General features: G+C 62.0%; 1 protein-coding gene across 3 annotated transcripts in view; it reads left to right on the top strand.

Moving 5' to 3' along the window:
- Nucleotides 1-13,548, top strand: part of CEP104 (centrosomal protein 104) — a 31,577-nt gene that overhangs the window by 15,596 nt on the left and 2,433 nt on the right. The window contains exons 10-21 of one of the 3 annotated variants that reach the window (XM_053921143.2): nucleotides 1,123-1,320; nucleotides 2,332-2,499; nucleotides 3,011-3,184; nucleotides 3,914-4,090; nucleotides 5,795-6,001; nucleotides 6,361-6,468; nucleotides 9,245-9,281; nucleotides 9,748-9,814; nucleotides 9,969-10,077; nucleotides 11,181-11,319; nucleotides 11,445-11,512; nucleotides 13,069-13,159. In XM_053921143.2, the coding sequence (XP_053777118.1) occupies nucleotides 1,123-1,320; nucleotides 2,332-2,499; nucleotides 3,011-3,184; nucleotides 3,914-4,090; nucleotides 5,795-6,001; nucleotides 6,361-6,468; nucleotides 9,245-9,281; nucleotides 9,748-9,814; nucleotides 9,969-10,077; nucleotides 11,181-11,319; nucleotides 11,445-11,512; nucleotides 13,069-13,159 (1,543 nt within the window). The remainder of the gene's footprint in view (nucleotides 1-1,122; nucleotides 1,321-2,331; nucleotides 2,500-3,010; nucleotides 3,185-3,913; nucleotides 4,091-5,794; nucleotides 6,002-6,360; nucleotides 6,469-9,244; nucleotides 9,282-9,747; nucleotides 9,815-9,968; nucleotides 10,078-11,180; nucleotides 11,320-11,444; nucleotides 11,513-13,068; nucleotides 13,160-13,548) is intronic. The other 2 variants (XM_053921145.2, XM_053921144.2) reach the window with 2 other exon arrangements.

The following is a 13,548-nucleotide window of genomic DNA, read 5'->3' as shown; positions in this document are numbered from 1 at the left end:
ATTGTTAGGGTGCAAAACAGACAACCCCCATCCTGTCCTGCTTTCCGGGGCAGGCAGGCCAACGCTGAAGCCAGAACACAGTGACGTAAAAGACCCTCACACAGTCACACCTCCCTGGGGGTCCTGCCTGCAGTCAGATAGGCCAGGCCCCCACCTGCTGCTGCCCCGTCTCCGGGCGGGCTGGGGGGGGGGGGGGGCGCGGCGTGTCCTTGCGAGCCCCTGCTGGTCTCCCTGTAAAGACGTGCTGACGTCTGCTGAGGGGACCCTTGGTGGGCAGAGCTGGGCCAGTGTTTGCACAAGGTCCAACAGGAACTGGCCTCAGCACCGGTCAGTGCAGGTGCCACACCTGTTGGCGCCGTCGCGGCTGGGAGGACGGAGGTTAGCTGCCTTTGTGCCGGGAGCTTGAGACCCTGCGGGCTGCATTCAATGGCCCCACCGGGGCTTCAGAGCCTGGTTCCTTCTGCCCCTCGACTTCTCTGTCACGTGGGCTTGGGTTCGGCTGGGTGCCCAGTACATCTGAGGGGAGAGCACATCCCCCTTCGAATAGAAGTCCCCACGTCCACCTGATTACATTGGCCTCCGTCACGTGCGGCCTCCGAAGCCAGGGCGAGGACCAGAGGGAACTGTGCGATCGGCCTGCTCGGACTGCCCTCCCGGCGCCTCTGCTGACACGCGTGGCCATGTGGCCAGTGGCTCTGGGGAGGACGGGGGGGCGCCATGTGGGTGCAGCCACAGGCTCGGGCTGGGGGCTGGGGGGGCTCAGGCAGCGTCTGCCGGAGGCCTGGGGACAGGGAGACGGCCACCTCCACAGAGGGGGTGCTGCCCGTAAACAGGAAACAGCAGAGGCCTCGACCGAAAAAATGTGGCAGCTCTGACTTTAGTGACGTGCTCTCGCACCAGAAACGTGGGTGGTGCGTGGCAGCCGAGGCAGCACCTACCGCTGCTGCGTGCAGCTGCGAGGAGGTTAGAGAGCCGTGGGGGCCATGATCACACCCGTCCGTCATGTCCTCTTGTCTAAATCGTCCTCACCGGAAGACTCCTGGGGTTTGGCACACTCCCTTGTTGGCTGGGTGTCGGGTGGGGGTCCGCATGGAGCTGGGCAGCCCCTTCCTCTTCCCGCAGCGCGAGCCCCTGCCTTACGACGAGCGGCCCCTTCCTTCGGTCCGCAAGCTGTCCGGAACAGCCGCTGTGGAGCTGGACAAGAGTGACGTGGACGCCAGCGAGGTGCCCAGAGGGGCGGCACTGGGTGAGCCGGAGCCCCTGACAGAGAAGGCGCTGCGGGAAGCCAGCTCTGCCATCGACGTGCTGGGAGAGACCTTGGTAATTAAGCAGGAACTGCCACGACTGAGTGTGCGTGTGCGTGTGTGCGCGCGTGTGTGCGTGTGCGCTCGCTCGCGCGGCAGGCACTGTTGATTGGCTCCGGCCCCCGCCGCCGCCCCAGGATTGAGTGGTGTCCACAGCGTCCCATCCTCAGCCCTGCTCAGCCGACTGCTGCCTGTGAGGGGCTCTGTCCATTTGGGGTTCGGGGCCCTCTCCTCCCACTGCGCTCCCACTTTCCCAGCATCGTCCTCTTCAAAGAGCCCAGCCTTCTCACGCCGCACCCGACACAGGGCAGCTCCAGCTTTGTCGTTTGTCCCCAGCGCTGCCCCAGGCTTCACTGGCTCAGGACCCGCCTGTCCGTCCAGGGTCTCCGCACAGCCCTCCTCAGCACCACACTTCCCATGAGCCCGCCTTGTTCCTAGCAGCCCCCTCGCTGTCCGGCTCCCACACCCGTGCACAGACACTGGGGTCCCAGGGTGGCACAGCCATGGCCTCAGCCTCTACTGGACACAGCTGAAGGGCGAGCCCCCAGCACGCTCTCAGTGACCTGCCCACGTTCCCCCATGGCTGCATGGAAGGGGCGCCGGGGGAGCCCCATGTGATGACTGTGCTTTGTCCTCATGGCCCGACCAGGAAGTCTCCAGCTCGCTAGTAACTCTGAGCAACAGCAGCTGGAGCGTAAGACTTCACCAGAGTCTTCATCTGAGATGGCCCCAGCCCTGCCCCTGGGAACACCAGCCCGTTCCGGGGGCCCTGCTGGTAAAGCAGAATGAGACAGAGAGTCTGTCCCCGTGCCAGCCCGGGCCTGGCCCCCAGCCCCAGCCCGGCAGTAGTTCTCCCCCGGGGAGCTTTCCGCAGTTCAGCGTGGTCTTGGGGTTTCCAGGTTAGGGAGGTGGTTTCTCTACACACACGTACGTATTCCGGAGAGGCTCTGCCTGGTATTGGAGATTTTTTCATGGTGGCAGTGGTGTCTCGGCCCACCCACCGAGTGAGCCGGACTGCGGTCTGCAGGTGGCCGGGGCCTATTCCAAATCGTGGTCACACCGAGAAGACGCACTGCTCGCCCTGCACGAGCAGCTGGCGGGCGTGCCGCTGGGAGCCCCGAAGGAGGAGCTGCGGAGCGCACTGAGAGCGGCCATCTTTCTCGTTCGAAGAGCCATCCAAGACATGGTGACCCCGGTGAGCACCCTCCCCCGCAGGCCTCGGGGTCCCGGTGGAAGCCCTGTCCCTCCCTGGGAGTCGGGAGCTGGGAGGCCCCCTGGCCCCCAGAATCGTCCACTCCCACCTCGCTGTCCCTGGGAGTGAAGGTTCTAGAAATGCCGTCAGGGAAGAGTCTGGGCGCCAGGCTGCTGGGTCAGTCTCACTGGCCCCACCCCTTTGTGCTCCTCCCAGCCGGGTGCACAGAGGCCGTTCCCCGTGACTCCCTCACAAGCATCCACTTAATTTTTTACTTTTCCCGAGACCTGAGGCGTCGGGAGGCACCACCGAATCTCCTCGCTGTGGCATGGCTGCAGGGTGAGCGCCCACATGGGCGCCGGCCCCGCGTTCACGGGCTGCTCAGCCTCGGCCAAGAAGGGCAAGTGCTCGCAGCCAGGACGCGGGCGGGCAGTTTGCCGCTGGCAGCCCTGCAGACAGCAGGCCGTCCGTGGGAGCGTCCTAGCAGCTCGGCTGCCTTCACCGCTCCTCCCAGGTCTTCCAGGCCTCTTTGAAGCTGTTGAAGATGATAATTACCCAGTACATCCCGAAGCACAGACTGAGTAAGCTCGAGACGGCTCACTGTGTGGAGAGAACAGTCCCCGTTCTGCTGGCGAGAACCGGAGACTCATCTGCTCGTCTCCGGGCTGTGGCTTCAAATTTCATTCAGGTAGGACCTTCCCAGCCAGGAGTCAGTCATGGTGGGCATGGGCCTGCTGGTGCTGGGCTGTGTGCACTCAGCAGAGACCGGGGTCTGCCCGGGGCACCCCGCTCATCCTTCCTGAGTCCCTGTTGTCTTGAGCTCTAAAATCTACATTTCGTCTTAGACACGAACTTCAATAGAGAGGTGCAGTTGGTTTTCTAGTGTTTAGAAAACCATTTTCTTGAGGCTGGGAACTCCTGAGAGGGGAATCCCTAAGTCTTCAATCATGGTGTGTTTCCTTAAGATTTTATTTATTTACAGAGATGCGAAGGGAGGGAGAAAGAGGAAACCGTCGATGGCAATTGGTTGCCTCTTGCACACTCGCTACTGGGGACCTGGCCCACAACCCAGGCATGTGCCCTGACTGGGAATCGAACCAGCGACCTCTTGGTTCACAGGCCGGCGCTAAGTCCACTGAGCCACTCCAGCCAGGACTGAGCATGCTTTCTCTAATGGCTTTCATTGACCTCCAGGACATCACAGCTTTATTTTTGTTTGTTTTTAGTGGTTGCTGTGTCTTAACTAGAACCATGAGCCAGCGGGTCAGTGGTTTTGCTCCCGTTGGTCACCACCACCTTGTTATCACCCAGTGTCCCCTTCCAGAGCCGACTTGGGGGAGCACGTCGGACTGTGCTGAGCGGCCTGCAGCGTGCTCCACCGTGCGGGACCGGGAGTGAAGGGTGTTGGTCTTTGTAGGAAATGGCCCTGTCCAAGGAAGTGAAGCCTCTCCAGATGATCCCGTCTTACCTGGTGCAGCCACTGAAGGCCAGCGCCTCAGCCCACCTGGCCATGAGTCAGGTGGACCTCCTGGCCCGGCTGCTGAAAGACCTGGGCACCGACAGCACGGGCTTCACCGTGGACAACGTGATGAAGGTGAGCACACCGTGTGACCCGCCACCGTGGCCTCCGCACTTGAGAGAGTACCTGGGGCAGGTGAGGGTCGAGTCTGTTTGTCGAGTGAACAATTAATGGAGCGACCTCGGGAAAAGCAGCGTCTGACCTGACCCCGTCAGGGACCGTGACTAGAGGACTGGGAGTGGGAGGTGTTGGTCAGCCCGCACTTGGACTGACCGGGCAACCCAGCTGTCCCCAGGGGCCGGTGTGTGGAATGGCTGTGCCGGTGGAGGGGCAGGCGGCTGCTCTGCTGAGCGCAGGGCCCTGTCCTGGCCGGCAAGATGCATGGGGTGGGCCCAGACAGAGGGAAGGCGGGAGCGAGGAGTAAAAGCAGGCCGGGGGCGGGTTGATAACCGCAGGAGCGAGTCCTTGAGCAGCCACAGGGGCAGCACTGCAGTGCACACCAGACGTCCTTGGTGCAGCAGGGATCAGTCACCATCCTCACAGGAGGCTGTCAGCTCAAAGCCGAGCTCGGAGGCGGAGGCTGGGAGGCGAGGAGGAGAGGTGCGGCGCCCGCACCATGCCGGGAGGGCGGCCTTGCAGGGCAGCTTGCTGCGCCGCACGGAGGACCCTCCATCTCTGGGTCTGAGTCTGCATAGAACTGCCAGCCTGACTCCCAAGTCTGCCACCGCATTGCCCTTCGCCCCGGAAGGCAGGAGAGGGTCCCGGGTTTGGAGGCTGTGTGGGCGCCACCTCGTGCATGCTGGATTGACTGCCCTCTTGGGCGGGACACGTGGGGCAGTAGCCCTGGAGGGAGAGGACAGGCAGAGAAGACGGGGTGGGTGGCGGGAAGGGACTGAGGAGTCGTCAGGGAGGGGTACAAGGGAAGTGAGTCAGAGAGATAGGAGGTGGCAGACTCAGGTGGGACGCATGGGCCAGTGCTCCTGAAGGTGTGCAGCGCCTGGCATTGACGCCCAGGGGTGCACGGCAGGCTGAGCCCGTGGAAGCAAGGAAGCCCAGGAGGAGAAAGGCCGGGCGCCCACAGGCCCCTTCCCAAGCGTGTGACGGCAGCCTGAGATGGGATGCAGATACTGGGATACATTTGTGGGACAGAATGCCACGAAGCAGTTAAAATGCGTGAAGCTTGAAAGTGGTGTATTGAGGGCAGAAGGAAGTCCCAGCCAACGCGCACAGCCCGGCGTGTGTGCGCACACCTAGGGGCGTGCACACTGCATAGAGAAGGAGGGCGTCGGGGTGGGCTGTGCCCGGCCAGGCCAGCCAGCCCCAGGGAGCCCACTTGTTGCCCGGAGACAGACGTGGGGATCCGCAGGGGGGCCCTGTTTACTGCTAAAAGTGGAGGTCAAATAAAACGCGCGGCTGTAGCACTGGCTGGCCCGATGGTCGCTGCGCGGGGCGGGTCCACTTCCTCTCCTCTTCTGCGTTGGAGATCGTTCAGAACACTGACCGCACGTGGAAGGGCGTGGCCCAGGCAGAGTACACACGCAGTAAGCCGAGAAAGCAAAACACATGTGCCACGTCCAGCCCGACTTCACCCGTACACACCTGTGAGGTCATCCAAGTGGGGGAAGCTCCGTGACCTGGTAGCTGCAATTCTGTGGGCATTTCCTTTCTCTTTCGTCTTCCAACTTGTGTGCTGCGCCTCCAGTTCTTTCATGCTGGATGAGATAATCTCCGTCACTTTAAGAAGCAGTAACAGCAGGCACCGTCCCTGCGCGTGTCCAGTTCGCAGTGCAAGCCCTGGAGCACCGGGTGTACGAGGTCCGAGAGACGGCCGTCCGAGTGGTCCTGGACATGTACAGGTGGCACCGGGCTCTCATCCTGGACTACCTCCCCGCGGACGGCAGCGCGGCGCGCAGGAACGTTCTCTACAAAACCATTTTCGAGGGCTTTGCTAAAATCGACGGCAGCCCCGCAGACGCTGAGACCAGGGTAGGTTCTCTTTCATGAGACCGCGGCGCAGTCCTGCATCGGCACAGTGGCCTGACGGGAGTACGCTGAGTGTCCGAGGGGTGGCGTGGGCAGGGGACACAGCACACAGAGAGCGCCAGGCCCCTGGGGTCAGAGCCTGGCTTGTCCCTTGGTGCCTGCCAGTGGGCAACAGCATGAGGACGCTCTGTCTCCTCTGCCCGAACCCTTCCTCACGGTGGTTGCGAGGCTTGTGTTGCACCCTCGTCACATAACGAGTCTTAGTGACCCTCACAGTGCACGAGAAAAGCGCGTGTCCTGTGTCCTGGGCTCTCAGACTGCCCCAGACATCTGCTCTAACAGAGCGACCATCTTCATGCCAGGCGCAGAAAAAAGTGGCTACAGAAGAAGCAGAAAAGCAAAAGAAAGAAGAAATTAAAGCATTACAAGGGCAGTTGGCAGCGCTGAGAGAAATGCAGGCTGAAGTCCAGGTGGGCCAGGGTCATGTGGGGCCCAGGTGCAGGTGGGCAGGGTCACCTTGGGCCAGGGGTCCATGTTCATATGGCACCCCCCTGGGCTTTGGGCTAGAATCCTGTGACCCTGGACTTCATCATGGAGACACACGGCATGGGGTGCTTGGTGTTCACGGTGTTCTGCAAATGGGCGTTTCTATTCTTTATCAGTTTTTAAACTTGTTTTGCATAAGTGGAAGGAATCCCCCTTCACTCGCTGGCTTGCTGTCCATGTCCCGCTACTGTGAACGCTGAGAGCAAGCTCTGGGTGAGAGGGGTGGAGGGACCCCGTCCTTGCTGCAGCCCCCCAGCCTCTGTCAGGGGCAGATGGGAAAAATGAACTTGAGTGTGAAGATCTGGTCTCCCCAAGTTAAAAAGGCGAGGTCTCAGGCAAACGGTCCACCTGGGGAAGCCCTCAGTCCTGCGCCTGTGGAGATGTGTACGTAGAGGGACCAGCGGCAGCTCCCGTGCCTCAGTGACTTCGGGCCACTGGTGTTTGTGATTCACTTCCTGCAGGAGAGAGGGTTTCTTTCAGAAAGAAAGGGACAGGGTGGGCGAGGGGGGCATTGCTGATGCAGAGCCTGCTGTGCCTGGGGCTGCCACCCAACCGCACACCTAGAAGTCCGCCAGGGGGACGGGCGCCCGTGGTCACTTCCCCTTTAGAAAGAGCACCAGGTGAGAATGGAGAAAAGGAATGAAATGTGGCTGCGTACACGTCGAGTGCCTAGAGAGTTGCAGTCACACACCAGCTAGGGGTTGGAGTGTCAGAATAACTGAAGGAAAGGGAGAAAGTGTGCTTCTGGGGATGGGAACAGGGGAGGGAGCCGGTGGACCCCGTGGGGGCAGCGCCTCCCACCCACATAGTAACTCAGGACAGTAAGACTCAGGCACTGAATCTCCTAGCGACCCGCTGCCGCAGGTCTGGCAGGTGTCAGTTAGGGTCCCCAGCGGTCCACGAGCAAGGAAACAAACTCAGGAAACTAAGTGGCTTGTCCTGGGTCACCAGCTCGTCAGTGCTTAAGCTCTGTGGCCAAACCCCTTCCCTGCTCTTGGTGGCGGTGCCCAGGACTTCATCCACACTTCCTTACGGCCTTCAGCACTGCCTCTCATGCAGCCCGTGTTTGCTGAGCGCCGGCTCCGTGCCAGCTCTGCAGGGCTCTGGCAGCGCGGCCCTCGCCTGGCTGCTGCCGAGGTGCTGAGGGTGGGGTCGTGCCCCAGGGGCCAGACCGGCCTGCTCTCCTGGAGCGCCCCTGGCGCTCCTGGAGGTGTAGCGCAGAGAAGCGTGCTGAGCCCACTGGAAGTGTGATGTTAATCCCTTGCGCTCCTCCCCAGTTCCAGACTCTGTTCCCGTGTGTATTTTCACAGACGCGGTGACTCACCACCACGTGCAATTGCACTGTCCCCAAATGTGTTGTGGTAGACAGTGTTCGTGCTTCTGACTCGTCACGTAAACACCGTGTGCAGGGTGGCCAGCGTCCCTCAGAAACTGCAAGTCCCAGACGTCCCTCAGCTCCTGGCTGGGCAGCCAGTCACCCAGGTGGTGTGAGCTTGGCACACACTCAGCTTTTGTAGAGACGACGGCCGAGTGGCCTGGGAAACGTGATGTTTCCCAGAGTTCAGAGTAAGGAGGGAAGGTGCCAGAGAGGCGGCCGGGCTACAGCAGGTAGAGCCTCCCCGGGGCCACCTGTCCCGCCACATCCATGACAGCACAGCCCATCACCCGGCGGAGAAACTGGTGCTGGTGCCCGACATCTTCTGCCCGACCCACCCGGGTCCAAGTGCTCCTGTGCGCAGGAGGGAAGGCACGGGGAAGCTGGGAGGAGGTGCTGGCCAGGCCCCCACCAGCAGACAGAAGTCCCTGCCCTCATGGACCGTCTCTGCCTACAGTGAACAAGGAGTCAGTGTGACAGTGTGGTACATGCCCAGGAGGAAAGGAAACCAGAGAGGGAGTGGCGGGGGGGGGGGGGGGCCTGGAGGGCGCGGAGGAAGAGGAGGGACAACAGGGATGCCAGAGTGGCTGGGGCACAGGAGGCTTGTGGATGTGGGAGAGGAGTTGGGAGAGTGGCCCGGGAAGCCAAGGGGGGTTCTGAGCAGAAGGAAAGCCCCATGCCTTGGGCCTCAGTTGGGAACGGGGACCCAGAGCCGCCTTTGGAAGGAGCGGTGAGGAGCGAAGGGGTAGCTCCCAGCCCACGGGGTTTATGATGGGTCCGAGGGCTTTCGATGGGACAGGGTTGGGGAGGGAAGCCCCCATCCGCCCAGGTTTGGAGGCCTGCATGACTGGACCACTGAGGACACTGTGACCACGACAGAGTCCACTGAGGGGCAGGTGTGAGGGGAACAGGGGGGCTCTGCGGAGATGAGGCTGAAGATGACCTGGAGACCCAAGTAGAGATGTGGAGTGGGCAGCAGGCAGCTTCAAGCCTGGGGCTGTGAGGGGCGCGCTAGGACAGGCAGATGGCAGGGGCAGCCACCCTGGGACTCAGGGAAGGCTGAGGAGTGGTGTGCTGCGGAGCCCCAGTTACCAGTGGGCCCTGGCAATGGGTGAGCGGCTTAGTGGGTTGGTGGCCTTGGCACAGGGCTGTCCACAGGACAGGGGATCCGCGGGGCACGGGGCCAGAGCCGGGAGTGAGGGAGCCCGCCGATGCTGCAGGGCAGTGCCCCTCTCGGGGTGCACGCTGTCGAAGGAACTGACCCTCGGGACAGACCCTCGAGCTCCTCGGCCGTCTGTCCTGACCATTCTGGTTTTGTGTCCTAGGCACAAGAGGGCGCGGCTGCCAAGGCAGAGACTCCAGGTACGTAAGACACGCACCATGGAGGCGCGAGTGACACCACCTGTGTTCGCTCGGCAGGTGTGGCTCGCCTGCTGTGTTTCAGATGTCAAGGGCGGGTTGTGAACACTCCCACCTTCACTCGTGTTTTTAAGAGATTTTGTTTATTTGTTTTTAGACAGAGGGGAAGGGAGGGAGAAAGAGAGGGGGAGAAACATCAGTCTGTGGTTGCCTCTCCAGGACCTCCTACTGGAGACCTGGTGTGCAGCCCAGGCCTGTGCCCTGACTGGGAATCGAACTGGTGACCTTTTAGTTCGCAGTCCTGCATTCAACCCACTGAGCCACAGCAGCCACGGCTACTAGTGTATTTTTTTGTAAATACGTTTCACATCAAACGTTACTAACTTAAAAAAGGTAAACTACTCAGTAAACATTTGTAAAGAATTTTCACAGACAGGCATTTAAGTTGCTTTCTCTCTGATATCTCCAGTCGCTGGCAGGAGAGAAGCAGCCCCACCCGGTGCTCCCGAAGCTCCAGAGAGCCGCTACCTGGACAAGTGAGTACACGGTCTGCACCCACGAGGTGACGAGGAGGGACCGCCCCTCGAAAGGGCTGAGGGCAGGCCGCTGCCTCCCAGGCCAGCAGGCGCACACGACCGGGGGAGCCACCAAAGCTGGCCGGTGGTCACGCCCGCTCTCCTGCCCTTGCAGCCTGTGCATTTTCTGCGGGGAGCGGAGTGAGGCCTTCACGGAGGAGGGCCTGGACCTGCACTACTGGAAGCACTGCCTCATGCTGACTCGATGCGGCCACTGCAGACAGGTCAGGCACCACCCGCTGCAGCCCAGGGCACGCGCTGGGGAAAGGACGGGGTGTCCGCCGCCCCTCTTGTTTGGGGCTGCTGCTCGGTGTTGAAGTGTCACGTCTACAAATGCGCACACGTCACAAACGTCACAGCCCCGAGGGCCGTCGCAGAACAGACTCCGGTGCGGCCACACGCCAGCCCGGGCGGCCCAACGTCTTGCTTTCTGACGCTGCCAGTCGGCGCTGCTGCTCTGAGTCTCGTGCAGACGGAAGCGCGCGCTGCTCTGTGTCCTTCGTTTCTTCCTCACGGCGTGCCCTCCACCCTCCTGTTTGGGGAACTCGTGCGGGTGGAGACTGAGGACAAGGCCGCTCTTGGCTTTCTGTGCGAGGCGCGGCCGTGGGTGTACACCTCGGTGTGGACCGGCCAGGCGTGCCGCGCTTGGCTGCAGCGCACACCCACCGTCGCACCGGGCATGGGACTGTCTTCGCCTGCCACCAGGGCGGCAGTGCCGCCGGGCCAGGCTATGAGATGCGAGTCCCCGGCTGTTGGAGGGCTGGGCTCCTGCCCGGCAGTCTCTGGGCCACTTGGCTGCCTCCTCCATGAGGCACCTTCTGGTCTCTTGCCTGTTTTTAAGTCAGTTGCCGATTTTGTTTTTCTGGCTGGTCGTCTTTGTTCATACACCTGACAGGAGCCTGTGTGAGGCCTCTGCCCACTCTGGGCCTGGCCACGTCCTGGCCTTGCGTGTCTTTGGTGGACAGAGCTTTTCATTTGCACGCTGCCCACCTCATCATCTCATTTGTGGCCAACGCTGTTTGGGTTCGGTTTAAGAAATGTCCTCCTACCCCAACTTTAATCCCTTCTCTGATGCAGTGGGCTCAGCATTCCTAACATGAAGGGTCCTAAGAAGGACATGGGTCTTTAGCCAAGTAAGCAAATGACCACAGGAGCTCAGTGGAGTAGGTTCCAGACATGACAGATGTGCATGCTGACCCTCCCCTTGAATGACAGGGACTCTGCCAATCACGGGCACGGGGACCGGTGTGCAGACGGTGCTGGCCAGCTGGGGCCAGACATGCGCCGGTGTCCCAGCGGCGGGCTTCACTTTGTGTCTCGGAGCCAGGTGGTGGAGATAGCCAGCTTGACGGAGCACCTGCTGACGGAGTGTGACCAGAAGGACGGGTTTGGCAAGTGCTTCCGCTGCAGTGAGGCTGTTTCGAAGGAAGAGCTGCCCAGGCACCTCAGGACAAAGGACTGTCACCGTGAGTCCCCAGGCCCGCCCCAGGGAAGGTCTCGCTGCGGGCATCCCTGGGCACCTCCCGCTTCTCTGCCCCCTGCCCAAGCCCCGTGGGAGTAACTAAGTCTCATCTCACGGACACTGTTTCAGCTGCCAAACCAGAGAAGCTGGCCAGCCGGTGCCCTCTGTGCCACGAGAACTTTGCACCTGGAGAGGAGGTGAGTGCCTGGCTCAGGGGCGCCTATCAGGGACAGGGCCTGCCTGCGATGTCTCGGCTGTGCCCCTTGCAGCGTCCCTCCACAGCCCCGTGACGGCCTCTGGGATGGCTGCGGTGGGGGTCTGTGTTTCCAGTCTTGGTTCTCTCCCACGCGTCAGGCCCTAGCTGGCGTCTTGGCCAGATGCCATAGCACGCTGGTCCCTTTTGATTAATGCAGGTGAGCCCAATCCAGTTCGGGGATTCTACTTCCTGCCGATTCCAGGCTCTCCTCTGCCCCACTGTGTGACCAGAGTCAGGGACGGGGTCCTCTATCCCCACCTCCTTTCAACCCTTCCCCCGCCCTGCTCCTCTGGTGCTGGGGCTCCGGGTCAGGGGCGCTAGAGGGAGTCGGAGACTCCTTCAGCTCAGCTGCTTCCCCTCCGACCTGCTGAGCCACCGCCTCCCATGCCTGCCGCTGCTCAGCCCTCCTGTCCCAGCCTCGGGACAAGGTGCCAGCAAGGCTGCGGAGACCAGCCGTGCCCTGCAGCTTTCTGTCGACCACAGGAAGCACAGGGACCCGGCAGCAGCCAGGCTGCCCCAGCTGTCCTGCCAGCCCTTTACCTGCCCGCTCATCCTCCCAGAAAACGTCAAAAACGTAACGGGACACAACAGAGCAAAGGACACCATAGGCTCCCATCAGGTCCCCGCCTCCTGGACACTTGTCACCCACCCCCACCCGGGTGCTCCCTCCCAGACGGCACGGCAGCTCAGTGCAGACGGCCACTGTGGTGGTCGCAGGCCGTGACCTTGGAGTCAGACTTCGTGCTCCCTGGGCCCAGGGAGGCTGCACACTGAGGCTGGTTGCGTGTCCCACCTCCATGCACTATCTTCGCTATGGGAGGAGGACCGTGCCCCCGGTGGCATGGAGCCACATGGCTGTTCTGCGGTCACCCCCACTGGCTTGGAGCACGTTGGGGTTCACCTGCGCCTTTTCCTGTCCAACTCCAAGTCTGAAACATTGAGTTCCATGGTTGGGCAGAACACAAGTCTGTGAAGTGAGGCGTCCTCAGGGACCACGTGAGCAGCTGGCCTTGCTCTGCCCGTGTCCCTCACCTTTCTAGAGGCGGTGGCAGCGTGCTTGGGGCCATGTTCTCGCCTACGGCCCCGAGCTCCTTCCCAGGCCGGCAGACTGGTTTCCTCATTGTCCTAGGACCGAGTCCCCGTTTTCTTGCTGGCTATCAGATGGGGCTGCCCTCAGCTCCTAGAGGCTACCCCAGCACCCGCCCCTGTGCTTCCCGAGCCACATTACCCACCTGCACACCCACAGGCAGCCAGTCTGTGCTGTGCTCCAGGGGGCGGGAGCTGAGGTGCCAGCACTGGGGAGGGCAGGAGGGCTGGGTCTGGCTCAGTCCTCACACATACACCACACACGATGGAAGAGGATGGAGACCTGGACCATCTCAGAGGCAGGGAGAGGGGGACAGGTCCCCAGGCCCCAGTCCTGCATGGCTGCGTCTTTAGCTGCAGGCAGCATGTGCTGTGAGGGCCCCGGCTGACACCCTGCCACCTCTCTTCCAGGCGTGGAAAGCTCACCTGATGGGCCCTGCGGGCTGCACGATGAACCTGCGTAGGACACACGTGCTGCACAAGGCTCCGCCTCCGCCACAGGGTGAGGGCTCGCCTGTGTCTGTCCCCGGCTGCCACCCAGCCAGAAGGCGTCCTGCCAGCAGTTTTCTGTCCTGGCACCGGGCCCCTAAGGAGTGACTTACGTCAGACCTAGAATGCTTTACGGGGAAGTGGCATTTCTCCTAAGAAAACCTGCTGGCCAGCACGCCTACAGGGGTGCAGCCCTGCTTCAGGGGTGTGAGAGAGGCAAGGGCCCGAGCAAGGGCCAGGGGAGGGGGCAGGAGCGTTCCCTTCTGCCCAGCGCGCTGCTGCAGCTGCAGTGCGCACCGATGGGGGTGGGAGGGGCTGCCTGAGGCCCCTCAGCCAAGGGGTGAAGCTCCAGTCACGTGGCTGCCCGTCCTCCCCATTCTCCCCGTCCTCCCCATTCTCCCC

This window comes from Desmodus rotundus, chromosome 3, assembly GCF_022682495.2.
Source record: "Desmodus rotundus isolate HL8 chromosome 3, HLdesRot8A.1, whole genome shotgun sequence".
Lineage (NCBI taxonomy): Eukaryota > Metazoa > Chordata > Mammalia > Chiroptera > Phyllostomidae > Desmodus > Desmodus rotundus.
This window is presented reverse-complemented; position numbering and strand designations above follow the sequence as displayed.